Raw genomic sequence first — 21,743 nt, forward strand, 5'->3', positions numbered from 1 at the left:
AGCCCAGGATTCTTTTATCTGCCTAGTGCTCTTTCCTTGTACCCACCGGCCTCAGGCCTATCTGGCCTTGCTGCTATCCAGGCTGTGGCTCTGTCCATTCCACGAGGTTTTAAGCAGCCAGGCTGCCTTAGCTGCTGTGTTGCAAGGAGGCCCTGGTGTACCTGTCAGCTAGTGTCCTAGGCTCCATGTCCTGATCCTGTCTGCTGTTTGCTTCTTAGACCCCTAGTGCCTCTCGGAAGTCCCTGGATGCCCCCTCCTGGCCTGGGGTCTACCGCCTGTCCATGTCTCTGATGGAGCGGCTCCTAAAAACTCTGCGCTACAACTTCCTGACTGAGGCCCTGGACTTTGTGGGTGTTCACCAGGAGCGGACCTTACAGGTGAGGGGCTGCCGGCACTGCCAGGGGCTTGGGGTCAAAGGGGGTCTGGGCCATTTAGTGCTTGGGAGGTGTCAGTGCCCCATTTCTGAGGTGCTCTAAGGACTGCTGGCTGACTGGCCAAGCAGTGCAGCTGCTCTGCTGAGGGGAATGGTCTGGGATCTGTCACACAGGAAACCTTAGTTGTGACGCCAAGCTACCTGTTGTGCCGGAGCCTCAGTGTTTACGTGCCCAGGACCTTTCCTCCCCTCAGGGGGCAGGAGCAAGCGTGTCAGGTCTGTGAGTCACCCCCATCCTTTCCTGTCTCTCCCTCCCAGTGCCTCAACGCTGTAAGGACAGTGCAGAGTCTGGCCTGCCTGGAGGAGGCGGACCACACCGTGGGCTTCATTCTGCAGCTGTCCAACTTCATGAAGGAGTGGCACTTCCACCTGCCTCAGCTCATGCGGGACGTCCAGGTGGGGTCTTAGGCGTGGTTCCTTGGAGGAGTCCGGGAAAATGCTTGAGGACCAGAGTTGGCGGGCACTCTGGGGCATTGCCAGTGAGCTGCAGGCCCCCTCCTGGCACCCTGGCTCTGCTTAGGGAGCACAGGGGTTGGTTTCATGTTGTTTCCTCTGCAGCTAATTTTCCACTGAGGAGGGCAGCCTTGTAGGTTAAGAACTTGGGCTCTTTTGGTTGGACCTTGGTTCACATCCCTGAGTAACAGGCTCGAAGCAGGGAACCAGCTGGGGAAGAGGGGGCAGGGGTAGAACCCAGGTTCTGCAGTCAGACAAGCGTATGTCATTTGTGTGACCTTCATCAGGTCACTTCTCCTTTCTTTAAGCCTTTTTCTTCTGTAAAATGAGGAAATAATCCCCATCTTACCTGTTAGGACTGACCTTACACTGTGCCAGGCACCCAGCTAGGTCCCAGGGAGAGTCCAGGCATCTGCTGACCCAGAGTTGCAGGCATGTGCATGTGGCAGCTGTGAGAACCTGAGCGAGAGAATGGGCTTGGCGAGTGAGAGGCACGCTGGGGTCATGCAGGGGCCGTTGCGCCGGTCCAGGCAGCTGGCTGGGGCTGCTGCTGAGGGAACCCTCCGCTCGCTCCCTGTGTTCGCTCCAGGTAAACCTAGGCTACTTGTGCCAGGCCTGCACCTGCCTCCTGCACAGCCGCAAGATGCTGCAGCACTACTTGCAGGTACTGAGCGCCTGCCTGCTGTGGCTGCCGGGGATCCCGCACCCTGGCTTCTCTGTTCTCTGCTTGTCTCTTGTCTCTCCCCCAGAACAAAAATGGAGATGGTATCCCCTCAGCTGTTGCCCCCCGAGTTCAGCGGCCACTCACAGCTGCCCCTGCAACCCCCTTCTGCTCTTCCTCATCCAAGCAACTCACTGGCGACACAGAGGCCTCAGGGCAGCGAGCCTTACCCACGGTCCAGTACGGACTCCTCAAGATCCTCAGCAGGACCCTGGCGGCCCTGCGCCACTTCACCCCGGATGTCTGCCAGATCCTGCTGGATCAGGTACAGGCTGCCACCAGCAGACCCCAGCAGTAAGCCCTGGAGGTTTTGCTGGGCTCTGCTCTGCACTTAAGTGCTGGGTCCTAGCAGGCCCTAGATGCTCTCATCTTGCCTTACAGTCCCTGGACCTTGCTGAATACAACTTCCTATTTGCCCTGAGCTTTACCACTCCTACCTTTGACTCTGAAGTGGCCCCCTCCTTCGGGACCCTTCTGGCCACAGCGAATGTAGCCCTGAACATGCTTGGAGAGGTGAGTTGGGTGCTACAGGCCCCTGGCCCTTCAACCTCAGGCTTTCTCCAAGCCCCCCACTTCCTGGCTATGTCCTCTGCATGTTATCTAGCCTTCCTGAGCCTGCCTCTCCTAACGAGTACGAACGGTGAGCCTACGCGTGGGAGTCCCTGTGAGGAGCGCAGGGCGCGCCTGCCCAGGTGGGGAGCTCTGGTGAGTGGGAGCTGTTACTCTTACCTTGTTTCTCTTCCTCCAGCTGGACAAGAAAAAAGAGCCCCTCACCCAGGCTGTGGGGCTCAGCACACCGGCGGAAGGAACCAGGACGCTGAAGTAAGGAGGCCAGCTCTCCTGGCATTCGATCTGGGGCTGGGCCTACCTCACACCTGCCAGCTTCGCCCTGCACTCTGCAGCGGTGCCAAAAACCTGCCCTTCTCCCAGGTCCCTCCTGATGTTTACCATGGAGAACTGCTTCTACCTGCTCATCTCCCAGGCTGTGCGTTACCTTAGGGACCCGGCTGTGCACCCCCGGGACAAACAGCGGATGAAGCAGGAGCTCAGCTCGGAGCTGGTATGGAAGGATAGAGGGCCCTGACTGGAGTGGGTGGGGCTGGCGGGGAGAGTCCCCGGGGCCCCTGCCTGGCCCCCAGTGGGGCACGCAGGGCCTCATCGAGCTGCTCTCTCTCTCTCACAGAGCACACTCCTCTCCAGCCTCTCACGCTACTTCCGTCGGGGGGCCCCCAGCTCCCCTGCTGCTGGTGTCCTCCCCTCACCTCAGGGCAAGTCCACCTCTCTCTCCAAGGCCAGCCCTGAGAGTCAGGAGCCTCTGGTCCAGCTAGTGCAGGCCTTTGTCCGACATGTGCAAAGATAGGGTGGTGCCTGCCGCGCGTCTACCACTCTCACCACACTGCAAGGCAGCCCAGGCAGCAGGGGCGCTGCTGGTCTGATGGGGCCTGTCTGCGACTGAGAGCAGCTCCTGTCACCTCTCCCCACAGTAACCCTGCCTCCAGCCACTTGTCTGCTGGCATATTTTTGTAATAATAGATCAAGAGGTCCACAGCAGGGGCAGGGAGCCACGAGTCTGCTCTGCTCACGTCTCATGTTCAAGATGCCCCCAAGGGGTGGGCCTCTCCTCCAACCATTCCCCACAGCACTTGACCCTGGCCCAGGGTCACGTGCAGCCAGGAGAGGCTGTACGCATGGGTTAGAAAATCTGTTTCCCATGCCCTGTTCTTGCAGTTTTTTGGTAATACTGTGGTCTATTTATACAAACATTAAAATACTGTTTATAGACAACTCCAAAGCCCTGGAATGACTAGCCAGCTCAGAGCATCCAGCAAGTTCTTGGCTGTGGGGTGGGAACCACAGGATATTTATCAACAGTTGGCTCTCTAACATCCCTCTGTTCATGTTCTTGGGGAGGGGCACACTGTCAGATTTCCCCTTGGCCAGCCCTGGTCTGGTCCTCCATTCCTGCCACACACTTGTGTTCACCAGCTGTCTGAGCCTATGGTCACCTATAGCCTTTCTTGGCTGCTCCTCCTATTTATAGCTCCGTGCCCCTCCTTCCCTCCCTTCAAGGCCCCAGCAGGGGGACCTGCTGGCCTTTGGCCTCCTCAGGACTTAACCCGAGTGCTGGGCCCCACTAATGAGCCTTAATCTAAGACCTGCCTTGTAGTCCAAAGCCACAGCGTGAAGTTTCTAGAACCAGACTGACCTGAGCTAGTGTCTCTGCATGGCCACTTGCCAGTTACAGAGCCTTGAGGAGGTAACTGTCTTTTCAATCTCTGCTTCCCTCATCTGTGAGGCTGACGTGGGAATGCGTGTGAGTGGCCTGGCTCGGTGCCTGGCTGCTGGAAGCACCAACAGCCACCGATGACTTGAACTCAACAGTCGTGCATTTTCTGATCCACTCTGCTGCCCAAATTTAGGAAGGTTTCCTTAGGACTGAAGCTGTTACACAGCTTCGTTTATGGGAACAGTCCTCACTGCCACTGGAGCAGCAAGGCCGTGGGGGAGGAAGTGGGGGCTGGGACGGGCGCACCCCCTATCTGCCCTAGCGCTTCTGGGAGGGGGCCCGCCAAGAGCAGGATGGGCCAACTCCAGGTCTCTGCCCTTTCCCAGCTCAGGGCCAGCCCTGAGGTCTGAGACGCCTCACAGGAGCACAGGCAACATGCACACGGAGGATGGTTTATTATTTATCACTGGCTAGACAGCAAGCAGACAGGCAGAGTAAAAAGACCCATTAAAAAGTGCGTGTGGAGAGAGGCAGGCAGCGGCCGCTATACTTGGCTTGTGGGGGAGGGTAGCACCTGGGAGATGCTGCTCTGGGGCCCAGCGTGCCTCTGGCCAGGCTCCCCTCCGCTCCAGGTCGCACGGAGGCCACAGCAGCCAGTCTCCGGGGCCTGCTGCACACCTGCTGCCTCCCCCTCGGCTGCTTTTGGCAACTAGAAGGCAAGCGCTCCCTCGACAAGTGTGGACCGCAGGGTTCCCTCGGGCCATCTGCGCGGACCCCGACTTGGGCCTTAGCAGGGGCTGGGAGCGCCAGGGTGCTCGGGGCACAGGTGGCAGGGTTGGAGGCTCGGAACCAGGTCAGAGGCAGGGCTGGGCTTGGGGAGGGGCTGGGACCATTCAGCCTGTGGGGTCCCGGCACAGCTGGATGACTTGGGCAAGGACAATGGGGTGTCTCCCCACCCTGAGCGGCTGGGTCGCCAACAGACAAATGGCAGCACTGTGCCCATCTTCTCATGCCCGGGACAGAATGGGCAAGAGCTTGGGGGGGCGTCTGCTTAGCTGAGCAGCTCCAAGTAGGTGACAGGGACCTTGCCCTTCTTGTTGCCTCTCTCGCCAATGAGCCAGTCGGGGTCCATGCCAGGCAGGCTGTAGACAGTGATGAGCTGAGAGGAGGGCAAAGGAAGGTCATGTCTTCGCCAGGGCGGAACTGGCCCCAGAACTAAGTGGGAACGGGGCTGCAACCTCCCCGTGACACTGGGCATCTACTCCTTCAGAGGCGGGTGTTCACCTCCTCTCCTGCGCTATGGCCACGGCTGACGAGCGACTACTTTCTCAGAGCTCAGAGCTGCGGCCACCTGTGCTTCCCCCACAGTCCCAGCTCTGCTCTAGGGCCCCTCAGACTTGAAGACAGTGGGGTAGGGCCAGCAGGCCCAGTGTTTCCAGTTCTGGCTCCCTGCACTCAGGCCCACCTCATCAGCCAGCAGGGCCAGCTCACTGCTATCGGCTGCCTCGTAGTCGTAGAGAACCCGGGCCTTCCGGGTTCCGCTGGAAGGTGGGGCCACCTCTTCCAGGCAGAGAGCCGCCTCCGCTGGAGGGGCCAGGCCAGCCACAGAGGGTCCCATAGGCATTGTGGCCGCGGTGGTGGTGGGCGACGTGCTGCTGAGGGGTGGGGAGGCGGGCTCCGTGGTTCCCACAAAGGTGCCTGGAAATCTGGAGGATGGCAGGCACATCTCAGCAGCTGGGCACCGTGTCCCTGTGGGAGTCCCATGTGCCCCACAAAGTGCTGGCTGGGCCACTGCCGCAGAGGCAAGGGGACCCCCCACTACTTACATGGCTCCCTGGGAGCTGGCAGCATGAAGGGAAAAGCAAAGCAAGGGAAAGGTGAAATGCTGCACTCCTGTCCCTGCCGTCCTCCCGAGGCGTCCCCGGGAAACCGCTCCCAGAGGCGACAAAGGCCAGCCACCTCGCCCAGAGAGTGGTGCGTGCCCCCACCAGGGCTGGCTCAGCCGGCTGCCCTCTGACCCACCCCATGTGTCCTCGTGCCCGGGGGAAGTGGGGCTGCTCATTGGGCCTTGGGAGCCAGGGGCCCCTGGTGGGCACCTGCCCAGCTGTTTCTGTAAGTCCAGCATGTGGCGGTAGCACTGCGCATAGTACGTTGTCTGAGACTCCACGAACTCGTGGAGGCAGCGGAGGTGGTTCACCTGTGGGGAGGAGGCCAGGGCTGACGGGGCGGGCGGTTGTCTGAGTGAGCGAAGCAGCCCAACCCCAGCCCTCCTCCGCCAGGCTCCGGCCCTGCCTCCCCGTCTTCTGCTCCAAGCCTCTTGCTCCCTTGGGGGAGGAGGTACCCAGGCCTCGGGCCGGGCTCCGTTGAGGCTACAGTTCCCCTTAGGGGCCACAGGCTCCAGCACAGCCCTTCCCTCCTGCACCTGAGACCCAGGTGTGTTCACCGCCTGTGTGGACAAGTTCGCTGGGGACACAAGGAGGATGGGGGGGCAGAACTCACGTGAGTGCTGCTGATGCCCTCCAGTAGGAGACGGGTCACTTCTGCCTGCCGGTCAAACTCCGTCTGCGCCACTCGGAGCTCCTGCTCAGCCTGGGAAGAGCAGAAGGGGACCAGGAGACTCGCTGCAGCTCCCTGCCTATCAGCCTCCTCCTGCACCCCACAGGCCTGCCCCGGAGCCGATACTCCCCCCGGGGGACGCACGCAGCTCAGTGGCAGGGGTGCACTCTCCACTTCTGACCTCAGGCCTGGAGCCCTGACCCCCCTTGGAAGGGCTACAGCCCTGCTAGGAGGCCCTTGGGCCAGTTCTGTGACAACAGCTGCAGAGACAGGCCCATAGGGGTTCTACCATGGCCTTTCACACTCAAGTCACCTGCCTGGCTGACATCACCATCCATCAAGGAAAACTGAACTGGCACACATTCCCGAAGGGCCCACTGTGTGCTACTAGGCACTGTGGAGGCACCCCCCACAGAGGGAAATGCGAGCCCCCTTCAGGGGCCCCAGGGGGCATAGGGCCAAGCCCAGAACTAGAGGCAGACCTGACCCCTATGGCAGCAGGTGTCCTTGGACTCTTCCCACCCTTCAAGTTCCTTCCCCCAAACCTCTCCAGCCCCGGCTCACCTTGTCCACCTCATCATTCCAGAGCTGTGGAGACCACGGCAGGACCAGGCAGCAGGGGGAGAGGGGCACTGGTCAGCAGGCAGGGGAGGGAAGGACAGCAGAACCCCAGGGCCTGTGCCCTGCCACAGCTCCCCAAGGCCCTGATCCCCCACCCATGTCCTTCCCACCCCTCAACCTGACCAGGAGCTGAGGCTGGGACGGGGCCTGGTGTGACAGGGTACTGCTGATTACAGTCCAGTCCAACATGCCACATGCAGGGAGGAGGGGACAGCCAGCTGAGAGTCCTGCTTGGATTTCTCCTATAATGTAAGCCCCCAGGCTCTGATGGGGGTCCCAAGGGAGACCAGAGTCCCCTACCCCACCCTGACACTTGGCTAAGCCTGGTGGGCTGGGAGGCAGGACTACTGTGACCCTGGGCCAGTCACTGAACCTTTCTGTCCTTCGGCAGAGAAAGGCAGCCTCGGGCCTGAGTCACACTGGGGTTCAGTGGCAAAAGAAAAATACAGGGCAGGCTCCACCCTCCGGGATAATCCTCCTTCCACGAGGCCCAGGAAGGGGGGCAGGAAGTGTCATCCAGAGTCTAAAGAAGAAAGACCCCCCTCCCCCCACCACGACTTAGGAGACCCATTTCTCCAGCCCACTGCGAGAAGCCATCCTAAGAAGAGAACCCGAAATACGAAGCAAAACAAGACCAGCCCTGTAGACAGAGATGTTCCACCACAAGGCGTTTAAAAGAAAATAAAAACCTGGGAAGGACCTCCACATGCACACAGTAGGACAGCAACAGAGGCTGGGGGTTGTCAACCAGGGTTGATGCCCCGGAACGATAGGCCAGCCAGTGAATGACTCCATGAACACACACGGCAACATGCTGTGGCAGAGGCGAAGGGCAGCCAGAGGGTCTGTCTGCGTGGGAGCGCGTCACCCGTGGGGGAAATGGAAGGACAGAGAGGGGCTGGGAGGGCACAGCAGTGGTTGTGGTAGGAGCGAAGGGGTCGGAGTGATTCACCTGCTTCCCAAACTGAACAGGACGGACCAACGAGCTCAACAAAGCTGAAGGGAACAGACATTCACAGCCTTCCCAGGCAGCCCTGCCTCACTGGCTCCACCCGACCCCTCCCCTTCTCCGTCCTCCGACGCAACCTGTTCTCCAACCTCGGGCCCCTGCACCAGCTGCTGCCCCCCCTGCCATGCCCTCCACTCCCCTGCAGAGGCAGCTGGATGAACACCTGTCCCTAGCGGCCTGTGAACTCATGGAAGGTGAGGCTCAGGCCTCCTCTCTCCTCGGAGCCCCCATGGGCCTGGCTCTCCTGGGCAGTGAGCAGGGGTGAGGAGTGGTGCCTGCTTAAGGAGGGGGCGGACCCACTCGGGGCCCTGGAGATGGGGCAGCCGGCCCAGACTCCGCCTTCAGCATCTTGCAGGGAGAAGCAAGGCCAGCGACATGGGCACAGGAGACAGGCAAGCAGAGGTCAGGACCTGCCCTACCAGGTGTAGTGCCTCTGCCTTACCCTGGGGCTCCTGTTCGCTGTGCCTTCTGGCCAAGGAGAGGGAGGGGGAAGGCTGGGGATGGGGGGCGCTTACCGCGGAGGCGCTGGCCGAGAGAATGTAATTACGAGGTCTAGTCTCCTGAAAGTCAGGCACCGTCTGGGGGGAACAGAGTTCATGGGGGGAGGGGTCACGCTGGGCCAGGGCCAGACAGAGGCCAGGAGGCTGCCCCCGAGTCTCCCACGGAGATGCCAGGAGCCACCAGCCACAGGGACAGGAAGCTAGAGACAAATGCAACAAAGACCCCCTTCTCCCCATTCCAACCACCCAGGGACAAGGCAAGTGGAGACCAAGACCAAGTGGGTGGACACAGCTGGGGAACCCGAGCGCAGGTACACGAGGAGACAGCCTGCTACTGCTGTCACAGCCCTTGCCACTGGGCAGGTCACAGACTACACTGCCCATGGCCCAGGGGCCATCCCCTCCTCCCTGTACCCCAGTCTCATTCAGAGGCCCCTGTTAAAGCCACAGTCCTCCAGGCAAAGCCCATCCCCCAGCCTCGCCTTCTCCATCCCAGAATACACACACTACATCTCTCACTCCTACAAGGACCAGGCCCGCCCCAACAACAAAGATGGACAGATGGATGCATGGATGGACAGAGTGACCGGCTTTCAGCATTTGCAAAAAGCTGACTCACAGGCTCCAATGCCTGGTGTCCTCCCAAACCAGAGGCTACATGTGATAGAGGCTCTGGTGGGGAGACCAGCTGCTTGCAAAGTGCCCCAAGGCATCCCTGGGGTCAGCCCGGCACTGTGACCCAAGGCCGAGATGGGCAACCCAGAAGCAGCACAGCATGTGGGCAGGTATACTCACATCTCCCTCACACTGAGCCAAGATACCCAAAGCAGAACAGAAAGGAACAAAAACAAAGAGTTAGTCCACAGCGCAGGCGGAAGCAGGCCCCTGGCCGGGGCGGGAGGGACGCCAGGTGGCGAAGGGGTGGGTGGATGCACGTGACCGGAAGTCCTACTGTGTGTGTGCATGTGTTTACGGGGTGGGAGGAGGGACTGCACTGCTGGGCTTGAATCTTCTGGGATACCGTGCCTGGGCTGCCCAGGTCCCAGCTCTGGAGAGGGTGTCCTGGCCTAATTAATCCAAAGGCTTGAGGTTGTCCAGGCCAACCATCAGAGGGCTGCTCTGATGACTAAGGAAAGTCTCCCCTCACCTGGCTGATGAGGGAGGCCTGTTCTGGCCTAGTTATTACTCTGGAAAAATTATCCCGATTGACAGGGAGAGTGTCCTGTCCAGGTGACTTAGAGAAGTCAGCTCAACAGCCATAGATCATCCCACCCATGCCCAACAAGACTCCAGTGGCTGAGCCCCTACCTCCAATCTGGATCCACACACTGGGATGGGCTGAGACCCTGCCCACGTCAGAGGCAGTGCTGGCCCAGGCTCCATGGGCCCAGGTGGTGACCCTGTGGGGCGGTTTGGGACTGGAACTCTCACGAGCATCTGAGAGCCTGGGATGGGCCTGGCCCTCCTCGGCCAAGAGCCTGGGCAAGCACAGGGGGCAACTTCCCTGGCATGCCCTCCACCTGGGGTTCCCTTGTCAGGGTGTAAGGTGGACTCTAGGCACCATACCCTGAGCAGCCTGGCATGCCAAGCGTGTGCTCACACTCGGGCCCAGCTCTCCAAGTCTGGCCTAGCCCTGGTCAGACTGTGCCATGCTGAGTCTAATGGCCCAGCCAGGCCAAAGAGACCACCATGAGCTGAGGTGAATGGAAGCCAAGGTGGCCCAGGTCCTGTCCAGTCTCGTGGCTACCTGAAAGGGCCCGTAAGAGGGTGGGTGGTCCAGCCCTGGGGTTCATACCATTGCAAGGGTGCCCTGGGACCAGCACTGGAGCAGCAGGTGGGGGAGTTAGTAAGGGGAGCCATGCCCGGGCAGAGCCAGGGACAGAACTGAGCATCCAGGGACCGGAGGGCAGGGCCATGCGAGAAACTCCAACTGGCTGTCTTGTCTGGGGAGGCTGTGGGGTGCCTGGAGCCCAGGTTAGGGCACTGCTGGTCAGCCCACCACATAAATGTCTGCCCTAGGACCCAGAGCTCTGGGATGCCAGGGTTCCCTTGGGGGTGGCCAACCCAGACGAGCACCCTCAGCCAGGCCTCTCCAGGCAGGGACAGCAGGGAGAAGTCATGCCAAACACCAGGTCCCTTAACTCCCCCCACTGGCTCCACCCACAACTAGGGGGATAGGGGTGGGAGGCCAGGACGGACACCTACCGTGGCTTTAGCTTCTGCAGCCTTCGCCTTCTTCAGCCGTGCTTTGCAGGCATCCAAGTCCAGGCGCCGGTTTTGGAGGAGCCGCCTCTCTTTCTGCAGGATGCCAAACAGGACAGTGAGACCTGGGGCAGCTTGGGAGCCCTCAGAGTGGCAGGACTGGCCCATGGGGCCACCTGGCCATGACAGGGAAACAGGCCCAGACAGGGGAGGTCATTCACTCGAGGTGACTCAGTCCCCAGGAGCCACAGCTGAGGAGGCCCCAGGAGAGCTGGGTTCCCAGCCTGGGAGGAGAGCTTGTGCTCAGAGGCTCTGAGGAGAGGGCTGCCATGGTTACCAGGAAGCAGAGTGGTCCGAGGTTCCTCACCGAAATCGTCTTCCAGTCCCCTTCCAGGAAGTTGCGCAGGGGTGTGAGGAAGCTGGCGGAGGCTGCGTGGATGAAATCCCTCTCTGCAGCTCCGAGGCGCTTTTCTGCTTCTGCCACCTTGATCAGTGTTTCCCCTGATTAGAGAGAGTTGAAGGGTCAGGAAGGAAGAGGGTCAGGTTCAGGCTGCTGCGATCTCCAGGAAGTAGGGGAGAGCTCGGAAAGAGGTGTGCTGAGAGGTGAGAGCAAGGATGCTAAGGGTAGCATGGCTGGCCTGGGAAAATGTGGAAGCGATCTACATGTCCATCACCTGCAGACTGACAAATAGTGGGACATCCAAAAAATGGAAGACAACATAGCCATTAAAAAGACTGTGGCTGGGGGCTGGGGGTGGAAAGGGATCCCAGAATGACAAAGGAGTTCAACAAATCCTCTTCCCAAAAAGCAGTAATAAAAGTGGACACAATTATCAAAATAAACATTGCTGCACTTTGGAAATTGACCAAAGGCAAATAAACAGAGAAGTATATACTCAAGAATTACTGGATCTTGGTAAGTACAAAGAAAGCCTGTGGCTTTCCAGCCTGGCGGTGCTCCCAGCAAGTCATGTCCTGTGGCACTGCAGCTCTGTTGCGGGGGGGGGGGGGGGGGGGACCACCTGTGAGGCTGGCAGCTTTGCTGATGGGAGGGGCCTATTTGATTTGGGGTGGAGCACAGGAAACCCCATGGGACACTGTTGAAAACAATAGTGATCTCAATGGCCAGTAATTGGCAAAGGTCAACATCACAGCTGACTTGAATTCTGAACACTGGTTGGAACACATAACAGACCTGCCAGAAGTTTAACAGGAGACCTGGGAAATGAGACAGTCATTTGGGCCTTGATAAATCCTACATATTTCTGGTGGTCTGAAAAGCTACCCGAGTGTACCACATTTAGGAGAGGCCAGAGAGAACTCCAGCTGTCTGCTCATTCTTGACCAAGTGGGAGGCTTTCTACACTCATAAAGCAAAAGCCGGGCAGACTTGTAAACTGCTTGAACTTTGAATATGTCCCCCAACCTGCCTACAGATTCATCATTAAAGGCTTAATGGTACAACCTCTGACCAATCAATTACTGACCACTCTGGCTGACCACTAACATACTGACCCATGAGCAACCCCTAGGAAGCTGAACTTAAAAATAAAAAAAATAATTTAAAAATAAGTAAAAAGCAGAGACATCAGTGGCTGTATACAGCAAGGGTCGCAGACTCTGAACAATTAGCTCAGGTAAGTCTGAATGAACAGCAGTAACAACCCCCAAGGAGATCAGAATCCAAAGCTGCTATATTATCTAAAATGTCCAGATTTCAAGTAAAGAAATTGGTAAGTATGGCTGATATACAGGGAAAAAAAGCAATCAATACACACTGTCTCGAAGGAGGCCTCTAAGGAGGCCCAAAAAGACACTATCTCTAAGGATTTAGCGAAGACTTCTAAGCAGCTATTACAAATTTAAAAAATAATAATAATAATAGAAACCATGCAAAAAGGAAAGCATGATGACAATGACTCATCAAATAAAGAATATCAATAGAGATAATTATTAAAAAGAAATGAAAATTCTGTATTGTGGAAGTACATATGTGGAAAATTCACTAGAGAAGCTCAACAGCAGATCTGAGCTAGCCAAAGGAAAAATCAGTAATTTTGTAGATCAATACAGATGATCTAATCTGAGAAGCAAAGAAAAATGGATGATGAATAAAGATGAGCAGAGCCTCAGAGACCTATGGAACACCATCAAACAAGCAAACATGAGTAACACGAGTCCCAGGAAAGAAAAGAAGGGGGCAGGAAAAATATTTGAAGAAATAATAGCTGAAAATGTCCTGAATTTGGTGAAAGCCATTAATGTCCATATCCAAGAAACTAAAAAAACCCAAAATAGGATGAACACAAAGAGATCCATAGCTATCTTAGGACAGACTTCTTAGGCAAGCTGTTCAAAGACAAAACAACTCAAAAGTAGCCAGAGAAGAGCAACTCATCACCTACAAGGGAGCCACAATAAGATTAACAAATGATTTCTCATCAAGAACAACGGAGGTCAGACAGCAGTGAGATCATACAGTCGAAGTGATGAAAGGGGAAAAAACCTCTTATCCAAAATTCTATACAGAGCGAAACTGTCCTCCAAAAGTGAACAAAAAATGAAGACATTCCCAGATAAACAAACTGAAAGAATTCACTGCTAGCAGATCTGCCATAGAAAAAATACTTCAGGATCGAAGGTGACACTAGATGGTAACTTGAATCCACATAAAGAAATAAAGATGGCCAGTAAAGGTAATTACATAGACAAATTAATATTAGAGACAATACAAATACAACCTTTTTCTTAACTGATTTAAAAGGCACTTGCATAAAACAGTAATTACAAAACTGTTAGGCTTAGAAGATGTAACATGTATGACATAACAGCACAAAGGAAGGGGGAGGGAATGGAGTTATACTGGAGCAAAGTTTCTGTATTTTACTGGAATTAAGTTACTCTGAACACAATTGTAAGTCTGGGAAGAGGAAATCCCGGGGCAAAATACCTCCAAAAACCAAAATCAGTCCAAGGGAGAAATAAAGTTTAAAATCCGTTTATTGCTCACAAACTGCAGTCCCTCTTCCCTGCTCCAGCAGAAGCAAAACCGGCCCTTCCCCCCCACCTCTTGGGTCTGATAAGCCTTCCTTGCCCAGGTAATTACCCATGGATATGAAGATGAACTTCTCTCCATCCCTGAGGAATGCAAATGCACTAAAGCCATACTTCTTTCCACTTCTGAACGCCTATTGATATGCAGATGTACTAAAGCCAAGCTAAATATTCTGGAAATGTTACAATTTTACCCACAACAATCTACTCTGAAGTAGATTGTGATAAACTAAAATGTATACTGTAATTCATACTGTAATACCCCTTAGAAAATTTTTTACAAGTGGAAAAAAAGCCACAAAGAAATTAAAGTGCTACACTGGAAAATATGTATTCCATGCAAAAGGAGTCAATAAAGGAGGAATGAACAAAAATGACTACAGACACAGAGAAAACAATAACAAAATGGTGTTTGTAAATTCAACCACATCAATAATTTACATTAAATGTAAATAGATTAAACACTCCAATCAAAAGGCAAAGATTGCCAGACTGGATTTTTTAGAAAGATCCAAAAATATATGCTGTTTATGAGAGACACACTTTAGATTTAAAGACATAAATAGACTGAAAGTAAAAGGACAGAAAAAGGCATACAGTGCAAACAGTAAGTACAGACACAAGGAATGGCTGTACTATCAAACAAAATGGACTTTAAAACAAATATGACTAGAGACAAAAGTATTTTGCAATAAGAAGAGTCAACTCATTAGGAAGATAATTTTAAATATGCAGACCTAAATATACAGAGGTCCAAAAATGTATGAAGCAAACACTGATAGATTAAAGACAGAAACAGACGATTTAACAGAAATAGTTGGAAACCTCAATACCTTTCAGTAATAGGTAGGACAACGAGACAAACTCAGCCAAGATGCAGAAGACTTGAACAACACTGACCACCTGGCCTAACTGCCACCTCTACATCACTCCACCCCACAACAATCTTCTCAAGTGAACACAGAACATTCTCTAGGAGAGATCATGTACTAGGCCATAAACAAGTCTTACTAAATATAAAAAGGATTAAAATCATACAAAGCATGTTCTCGGACCACAGTGAAATTAAATTAGAAATCAGTAACAGAAGGAAACTTGGAAAATCCTGATATCTGGAAATTAAACACTACTCTGCTGGTGAGAATATAAATCACATAGCCACTTTGGAAAACAGTCTGGTAATTTCTTAAAAAGTTAAAAATAAAATTACCATATGACCCAGCAATTCCACTCTTGGGTGCATACCCAGGAGAAGTGAAAACATATGCCCTCACAAAGTTTTATGTGCAATTCATGGGAAACAACCCAAATGTCCATCAGATGGTGAATGAATAAAGAAAGTGTGGTATATCCATACAATGGAAGACTTCAACAATAAGGAATGACATCTTAAAACACTATACACTATGGATGAATTTCAAAGACATTATGTTAGGTGAAAGCAGCCAGGTATAAAAAAACAACACATTGGATAATCCCATTTATATGAAGTCTTCAGAAATGGCACATTTATAGAGACACAAAGCACATTAGTGGTGGCTGGGGGGGAAGTGGGACTGACCCCAAGTAGATCCAAGGGACTTTTTGTGGTGATGGAAATGTTCTTTAAATTGGATTGGGGGGATGTTTACATAACTCCATAAATTCACTAAAAATCATTTAATTACACACTTAAAACAGGTAAATTTCATGGTATATAATGATGCTTCAATAAAAAATTAAAATAACAAGATTGATGTGCCACTGTGAAGAGAGAGCTGTAATGCAATGCCAAGTGTAAAGATCAGGATGCAGAATAGGACATACAGGGTGGTCCCATTAAAAAATGAATACCCGCCAAAACTGCTTAAGAGAGACTTCCACCTTTTACTCTATTTTCATTTGCATTGAGACTTCTTTACAAGTTGATGAATTCGGTTATTATTTAAATAATTAAAATGTACATAATTAAAAAAAACGAAGGAAAGGAGGAAGATGAGAGAGTAAGAGACCATGACCCCTAACCCCGCAGTCGGGCGGGCTCACCGTAGGGGGTGGTGGGGCCCAGCTCACTGGCTGCCTCCGCCATGTACTGGGCCAGCAGCTCCCCACCGGTGACTCTGGAGGGCACCTTCCTGTCCAGCTTCTCATACAGGAACTCCTCCACTCGGGCACCTGCGGGGAGACAGCAGCCACAGCCACGGGGCTCTTCGGTACAATCCAGGGATGAAAACCATGGCAACGTAAACAGACCCAGACCAGGGCCTGCCTACAGGGGTGCCTAGCCCGGGGACACCAAGAATATTCTCTTGATGCCCACTTCAGTCCTGTGAAACTGGCACTCAACACTGTGGGACCTCTCATTTCAGAGACATGAAACACCTGCCCCAGATCACACGGCCGGGGTGGCAGGTCCCGAGTCAAGGCCCGTCTGCACTCCCTCATTCCAATATGGGTTTACAGGATGTAACACACACGAACAAGGCTCTGGCCCCAGAACTGGGACGGGGACGCTCACTCAGTTACACAGTGGACCGACCGACAGACGAGCATCAGGAACCCAGGACACCCCTCTCTTTCCACGGGTTTCCTATACTTTGTTCTGCTTGCTCCGTGCTTGAGGTGCGATGCTGGGCAAACCCTCTCCCGATTCTGGGCCTCACTGCCCTCCCTGGAAGGATGTGGCCAGTGTTTTCCCTGCCTCCTTGCCCAGGTGTGTTTTAGTTGCCAGGCATTTCTCTAAACTCCTCTGTGCAAAATTTAGCATTTCTGCTGTCCCAGAAAGCACGTCTTGAGCCCAACACCAAGTCTGCTGTTTTCTGTAACTGGGACTCACACAGCAGCTGTTGGGAAGCCCCCAAACCCGCCTGCACCCGCCCACTCACTGGGGTTGGGCTGCAGCAGCACCTCTGTCTGCCGCAGGATTTTCTCTGTCCAGTTCTTGGTGCTGTCCGCCCGGGCCAGGAGGTTTTCAAAGTGGGCATCAAGCTCAGTCTTCTCGGCCTGGCCGAATTTCTCCTCTGTGAACTGTTGGGGGAGGATGGAGTGGGGGGAGGGCTCAGAAGAGAGGGGAGGACTGTCCCTCCCCTACCCACTCAGCCTCCCCCTTTGCTGGAACCCAGGCCTTGAGGTCAAGAAACTTGCTTTGCTTTGTGACCTTGATCCTTACAACCCTGTGCTGGGCCTCAATTTGCCCCTCTGTGATTGCACCAGAGTCTGGTGGCGGGACCGTGGCTTCTTTCGGAAAGCCAGTGAAAGCTATACACACCCTCCACACAAAACGCACATCTGCACAAAATCCGGCATATGACTCAGAGGAGTAAGGAACTTTTGGAGCCCACTGCTAAGGGTCTTCCTAGGCTGACTTTGAAGGTAAGCACTTGTAGCAAGTGCTCAGGGAACCAATGGAACACAAAGCAAGGTCAGGGGTTGTGAGGAGGCTCCACAGGGGCCTAGAGGCCACTGGGGAGGGGGTGCCAGGGGAGTGAGGGCAAGGAGCCCAGGTCCCAGAACCAGAGGCACCTGATTCCAGTTTCAGTTCTGCCACTGCCGAGCTGTGTGACCTTGGGCAAGTGGCTCTGCCTCTCTAAGCATCAATTTCCTGAGCTAAAAAATGAGGATAATAATGATACTTTCTTCCTAGGTTGAGAGGTTGAAAAGGTAAAAAGGGTGTGTGGTAAGGCATGATGGCTGGGGTCTGGCAGGCAGTTGGCGTTCAGTATAGGTGCTGCCACTGTGCAGAGCTGACAGGCAGAGAGGGCTGCGAACGAAGCGAAGAGTGTACAGGGAGATGGCCACGTACCAGGCTAGCCACTTGCCGCCCGGTGTGGTGGACAGGGAACATTGCCCGCCCATCAGAACCAACTGCTGGGCACACTCAGGGCCCAGAAAGCTCAACAGCCCCACCCCAAGGCCAGGCAGGCATCAAGGCGTCACACGGGTCCTCCGTCAGCACTGGCAGAAGTCAGGTGGGCCACCTAGGAACAGCCGGAAACCAGCCCAAGTCCCGGCCTCTCTGATCTAGAAGGCCTTCTGCGGCCAGGTGAAGAACCTGCTCCAGGTCACAGCTAAACAGCAGAGGCGTGAAGACTTGTAGGGGTGACATCAGTGGTAACAGCAGCAGGGACTGCTGACTGCATCTGTGGCCCAAAGCTAAGCCCTCCACACGGACGAGCCACCAACTTCTCCAGCAGCTCTGCAAGGAAGGTCAGGTCAAGTTTCCCATTTCATGGATGATGCCACCGAGGCTAAGCAAGGGCTGGAGTCAGGGCCATCATGGGCTTGAGGTCTGGAGGCCCTTTCCAGACTACGTGGCAGCGATGAATCATCTAGAGGCCAATGGCAGCTTCGGCTGCCAGGGGGCAGCCACCGAGATGGCCAGGCCGCTCTAGCTCGGCAGCCATCATTTATGCAACAGGGCTTGGGTTTCTCCCTGCAGGGCTGGGTGGGCCAGGGGAATAGCCTGCAGCTCCCTACCTGGGAACCAGGCATTCCTGGCCTCCTCAGACCTCTCTCCACTCCTCTTCCTCCCCACATTCCCCAAACTGAGGCCTCCCAAAGCCAGGCCCAAACCGACCTCCCTCACCCGGCCACTTAAGGGGGTATTGTTAGCCACATTTTCCAGGTGAGCAAACCAAGGTTCAGAGAGGCAAAGTCCCCTCTCTAGGCCTCAGTTTCCTCCCTGGAGAATAGGAAAACAGGACCCACCTCAGAGAATTTGGAAGGTGCTTCATAGCTCCATGACCAGCACAGAGCATAGGCTGCAGAAATGTTAGCTGGTGTCATCATTACCAGGAATAAAAAGCCCCCTCATATCCCTCCTCACCTCTTAGGAGCTACCTGAAGACCTCCTTACCCCAATGGTACTGGTCACCCTGGTTCAGGTGACCATGTCACCCTAAGTGTGCACCTCGGCACCTCCCCTCGTTAGCAGGGTTGATGCTAAAGGGCAGCACTCTGCACAGAACCACCTGGCCAACTGGCCCTCACACCATGCCACCCAGGGTCAGTCATACCAGGCTGAGCTCTCAGGCATCCATCTCATGTCCACTGCCGCCTGCCTGGCTCACGTCGCCTCCCTGGCTTTAACTACTGATTCTACCACTACGCTTACTACTACCGCATTACTGCTGACAGCACTAGTACCATCTCCTTTACTGCACCCCCACCCTCACTGCTATTTTACCAAATGCATACCTCAGGTTTTCATGCCTGCTGCCCTTAGCTGGGCAGTTCCCACCACTGGGACCAATTTCACGAACTCCTCAGGGACTAGGAAACCATCCCAGAATCACCCACGCAAGAGATCCTGTTCTCCCGATCCTTATCCCAGGGTGAAGGTTCAACCAGATAGGGTGGGATGAGGCCCTTAAAGGTGTCTGGTACATGGAGCACTTCCCCAGCATGTCCTGGGACCTGGCAAGGTGGCACCTATACAGAGGAAATGCCCTCACAATAAAAAAATCCTCCCATCTCTCCTAGATGACTCCTGTCCCAGAGCACACAGGCCTCGGGTTCCCTGAATGTCCTCTCCTGCTCAGGTCATATTGCAAGCCCCTCTCTCCTCTGGCCTGCCACCCGACTCCATTGCTGCTAAGAGGAAGGGCCCAGGGCTTCAGAGGCTGATGCCTGCAGAGTCCAAGGCTACTCCCTGCAAGATGGCAGCAGCAGGGGGTGGGTGTGCAGAGCGAAGAAAGCCTCTATTTATAAAGCTCCCAGCTCCCTCCCCCACCCTGGAGGCTGGGGCCTGGGAGCTGGCTCCCACTCCAGTATGGGCGACTCACTGGGCCTGCCCCCACCAGGCCAAGGGAGGCCAGGGCTCTGCAGGCCCTGGCCAGGTCAGGCGCCAGGGCCCCACAGAAGGAAACTGGCAGATCAGGTTCTTGCCAGATGTGGGAGATAGAGTGCTTGCTATGCCAACACCAGGGAGGATTCCCCACCTTCCAGAGGGACTGGGCCTGGCCAAGGGGCTCCAGGGTCCTGGCATCCCTGCGAGGGCCGGGGTCACCCGCTGGGCTTGAAACAGCAAACAGCAAATTCTCCCTGGAGCACTAATCCTCAACGGGACACTGTGCTTTCTAGTAAACATGGGCACATGGGCTTCCCAGAGACGTAGGGGGCTGGGCTCCTCCGGAGAAAACCACAGCAAGGACAAACAACAGGACCTGTTCCCAGAGCGCTATGACAGGCCAACCCCGAGACAGTCGGTGTTACACCCAACTGACAGAAGGGGACACGGAGGCACTGAGAGAAATGACTTACCCAAGGTCACCCGCAGCACAGGTGCAATACGAACCACAGCAACACCAAGAGTGAGTCTGCCTTTAGTGAGCACGCACATGCAGAGTGCCAGAGAACCCCTCACGTCCATCCTGAGAGGGAGGGACTGATGATCCTATTTTTCAGACTGAAAAGCTGAGGCCCCTTCCTCGAGGTCACAGGAGGGTGCATCCACGCCCACAGCTGACTGGAGGGCTTCATAATTGCATTAGGCTGCCTCGGTTTCTCTCCTCGCCCTCAAATGCACAGGACTTGTTCCAATCCCAGCATATGGGCCTGGACAGCTTCCCAAGGAGCACACTCAGCCAGACTTCAGCCCTCTCCCCATCCCCCAGGGCTGGGAAAGTAAGAGGAAACAGGCCTCCCATGGAGCTGAAAGGAAATAACCCCAGCCCTCCTGGCTTCCGGGCTGACTGTCCAAGTGTGTAAAGGGAACCGGTGGGAACTGGTACCACCAGCCCATTGCACAGGTGCAGAGACTGAGGCTCGGAGAAGGGGTCGTGGAGGGTGCATGAGTCCTTTGGTCTGGGACTCGGGCCTCCAAATGCCCACCGGGAGTCAAGTCACTGCTGGCAAGGGCAGGAGCTGCCCGTGCTCTCTCCCCTCCTCAGCGGCGCCCCAACCGGGGCCTGGGGCAGGCGCCAGGGCAGCGGAACCCAGCAGGTCCAAATGGTGGACACTGATATCTCGCCCCAGGCAACAAAGGCAAGACGGGCTCAGTTCCTTCCCGGCCCTGGGCCACGCTGAGGGCGCGGCCAGTGTGGCGGGCCGCCCTGGGCTCTTTCTCTCTTCTGGGCAGCGCAGGTTTTGGGATGTGGGCGGGGGGCTTTTCCTGCGCCCGCCGAGCTCTGCTGAGGAGGTGTTCCCGGCCCGCCCCACATCCGGGCCCTGGGAGCGCGCCACGCCAGGCCCAGGACGTACGGTCTCACCTGCACCGCCCGAGTGAAGAAGATGCCCGCGTCGGACGCCAGCTTCTTCATGTTGAAGTCCATGGCGCGCCCGACGGCTGGCCGCGCCCGGCCCGAGCGCAGCCCGGCAGCCCCCGCCCGCCGACGGCCCGCACCCCGCCCACCTGATGCCGGTGCGCCTGCCCTCAGCGTGCCAGCCCACCCGGCCGCAGCTACCGCGGAGCCAGCCCGAGCGCGGGGCGGGGCGCGGGGCGCGGAGCGTGGGGGCGGAGCCAGCCCGGGCGCAGGGCGGGGCGAGGGTCGGGGGGGGCAGATCCAGCTCGAACGTGAGCGCAGGGCTGGGCGCGGGGCGTGTCGCGTAGAGAGGAAGTGTGGGGGCCGGGCGTGTGGGGAGCCGGTGGCCGCGCTGCTTCCCCTTGCGGCCTCCGCCTCTCTCGCTAGCTTGTCCCGTGGTCCTGGCCCATTTGTGCCTCATCTTCGTTTGTCCGTTCGCACCCTTTTCCGCTAGACCTTCTGTCTTCCATTTCTCCGCCTCTTTTGCCCTGGGTCTCTGTATGCCACCCACCATCTCCAGCACCTTGACCTCTCCAGTCCCCTTCTTCTGCCCCTGCCTTTGGTGACGCTAAGGACAACTGAGCGGGTACAGGCTGGCTGGGGACTTGTCTTTCACCTCTGGGAACGACTGCTTGTCCCCCAGAACCCCCCTCGTTCCCCAAAGTTGGGGGAGGGTGCGCGGAGGGGTTACAGGGAAGGAGCAAGGCGAGAGAAGAGGAGGGGAGGCTTGCGTTCTGCCAAGGTGTA

The 21,743-nt window shown here is 55.7% G+C and overlaps 2 protein-coding genes across 14 annotated transcripts in view; one reads left to right on the forward strand and one right to left on the reverse strand.

Moving 5' to 3' along the window:
* The window catches only part of NUP188 (nucleoporin 188), a 47,639-nt gene extending 44,247 nt beyond the window's left edge, over nucleotides 1-3,392 (forward strand). For all 3 annotated transcript variants that reach the window (XM_036913641.2, XM_036913639.2, XM_036913640.2), the window contains exons 37-44: nucleotides 219-377; nucleotides 692-829; nucleotides 1,476-1,550; nucleotides 1,636-1,872; nucleotides 1,989-2,120; nucleotides 2,356-2,429; nucleotides 2,538-2,667; nucleotides 2,791-3,392. In XM_036913641.2, coding sequence (XP_036769536.2) covers nucleotides 219-377; nucleotides 692-829; nucleotides 1,476-1,550; nucleotides 1,636-1,872; nucleotides 1,989-2,120; nucleotides 2,356-2,429; nucleotides 2,538-2,667; nucleotides 2,791-2,967 — 1,122 coding nt within the window. In that variant the 3' untranslated portion in view covers nucleotides 2,968-3,392. The remainder of the gene's footprint in view (nucleotides 1-218; nucleotides 378-691; nucleotides 830-1,475; nucleotides 1,551-1,635; nucleotides 1,873-1,988; nucleotides 2,121-2,355; nucleotides 2,430-2,537; nucleotides 2,668-2,790) is intronic.
* An 880-nt stretch (nucleotides 3,393-4,272) lies between these two features.
* Nucleotides 4,273-21,188, reverse strand: SH3GLB2 (SH3 domain containing GRB2 like, endophilin B2). Of its 11 annotated transcripts, XM_036913643.2 has the most exons (13): nucleotides 20,964-21,188; nucleotides 16,641-16,782; nucleotides 15,802-15,930; nucleotides 11,090-11,223; nucleotides 10,726-10,818; nucleotides 8,536-8,598; nucleotides 7,385-7,534; nucleotides 6,955-6,978; nucleotides 6,334-6,423; nucleotides 5,931-6,031; nucleotides 5,661-5,675; nucleotides 5,300-5,540; nucleotides 4,650-4,993 (listed from the first exon to the last, which is right to left on the reverse strand). In XM_036913643.2, the coding sequence occupies exons 1-13, from the start codon at nucleotides 21,024-21,026 to the stop codon at nucleotides 4,886-4,888; spliced, it is 1,353 nt and encodes a 450-aa protein (XP_036769538.2). In that variant the 5' UTR covers nucleotides 21,027-21,188; the 3' UTR covers nucleotides 4,650-4,885. The 11 variants fall into 11 exon arrangements, with proteins under 11 accessions (XP_057355091.1, XP_057355092.1, XP_057355093.1 ...); XM_057499108.1 differs by lacking the exon at nucleotides 5,661-5,675 and having other exon boundaries at nucleotides 4,273-4,993; nucleotides 5,857-6,031; XM_036913646.2 differs by lacking the exon at nucleotides 7,385-7,534.
* Between the last annotated feature and the right edge of the window lie 555 nt (nucleotides 21,189-21,743).

The sequence above is a fragment of the Manis pentadactyla genome, chromosome 3 (assembly GCF_030020395.1).
Source record: "Manis pentadactyla isolate mManPen7 chromosome 3, mManPen7.hap1, whole genome shotgun sequence".
NCBI lineage: Eukaryota > Metazoa > Chordata > Mammalia > Pholidota > Manidae > Manis > Manis pentadactyla.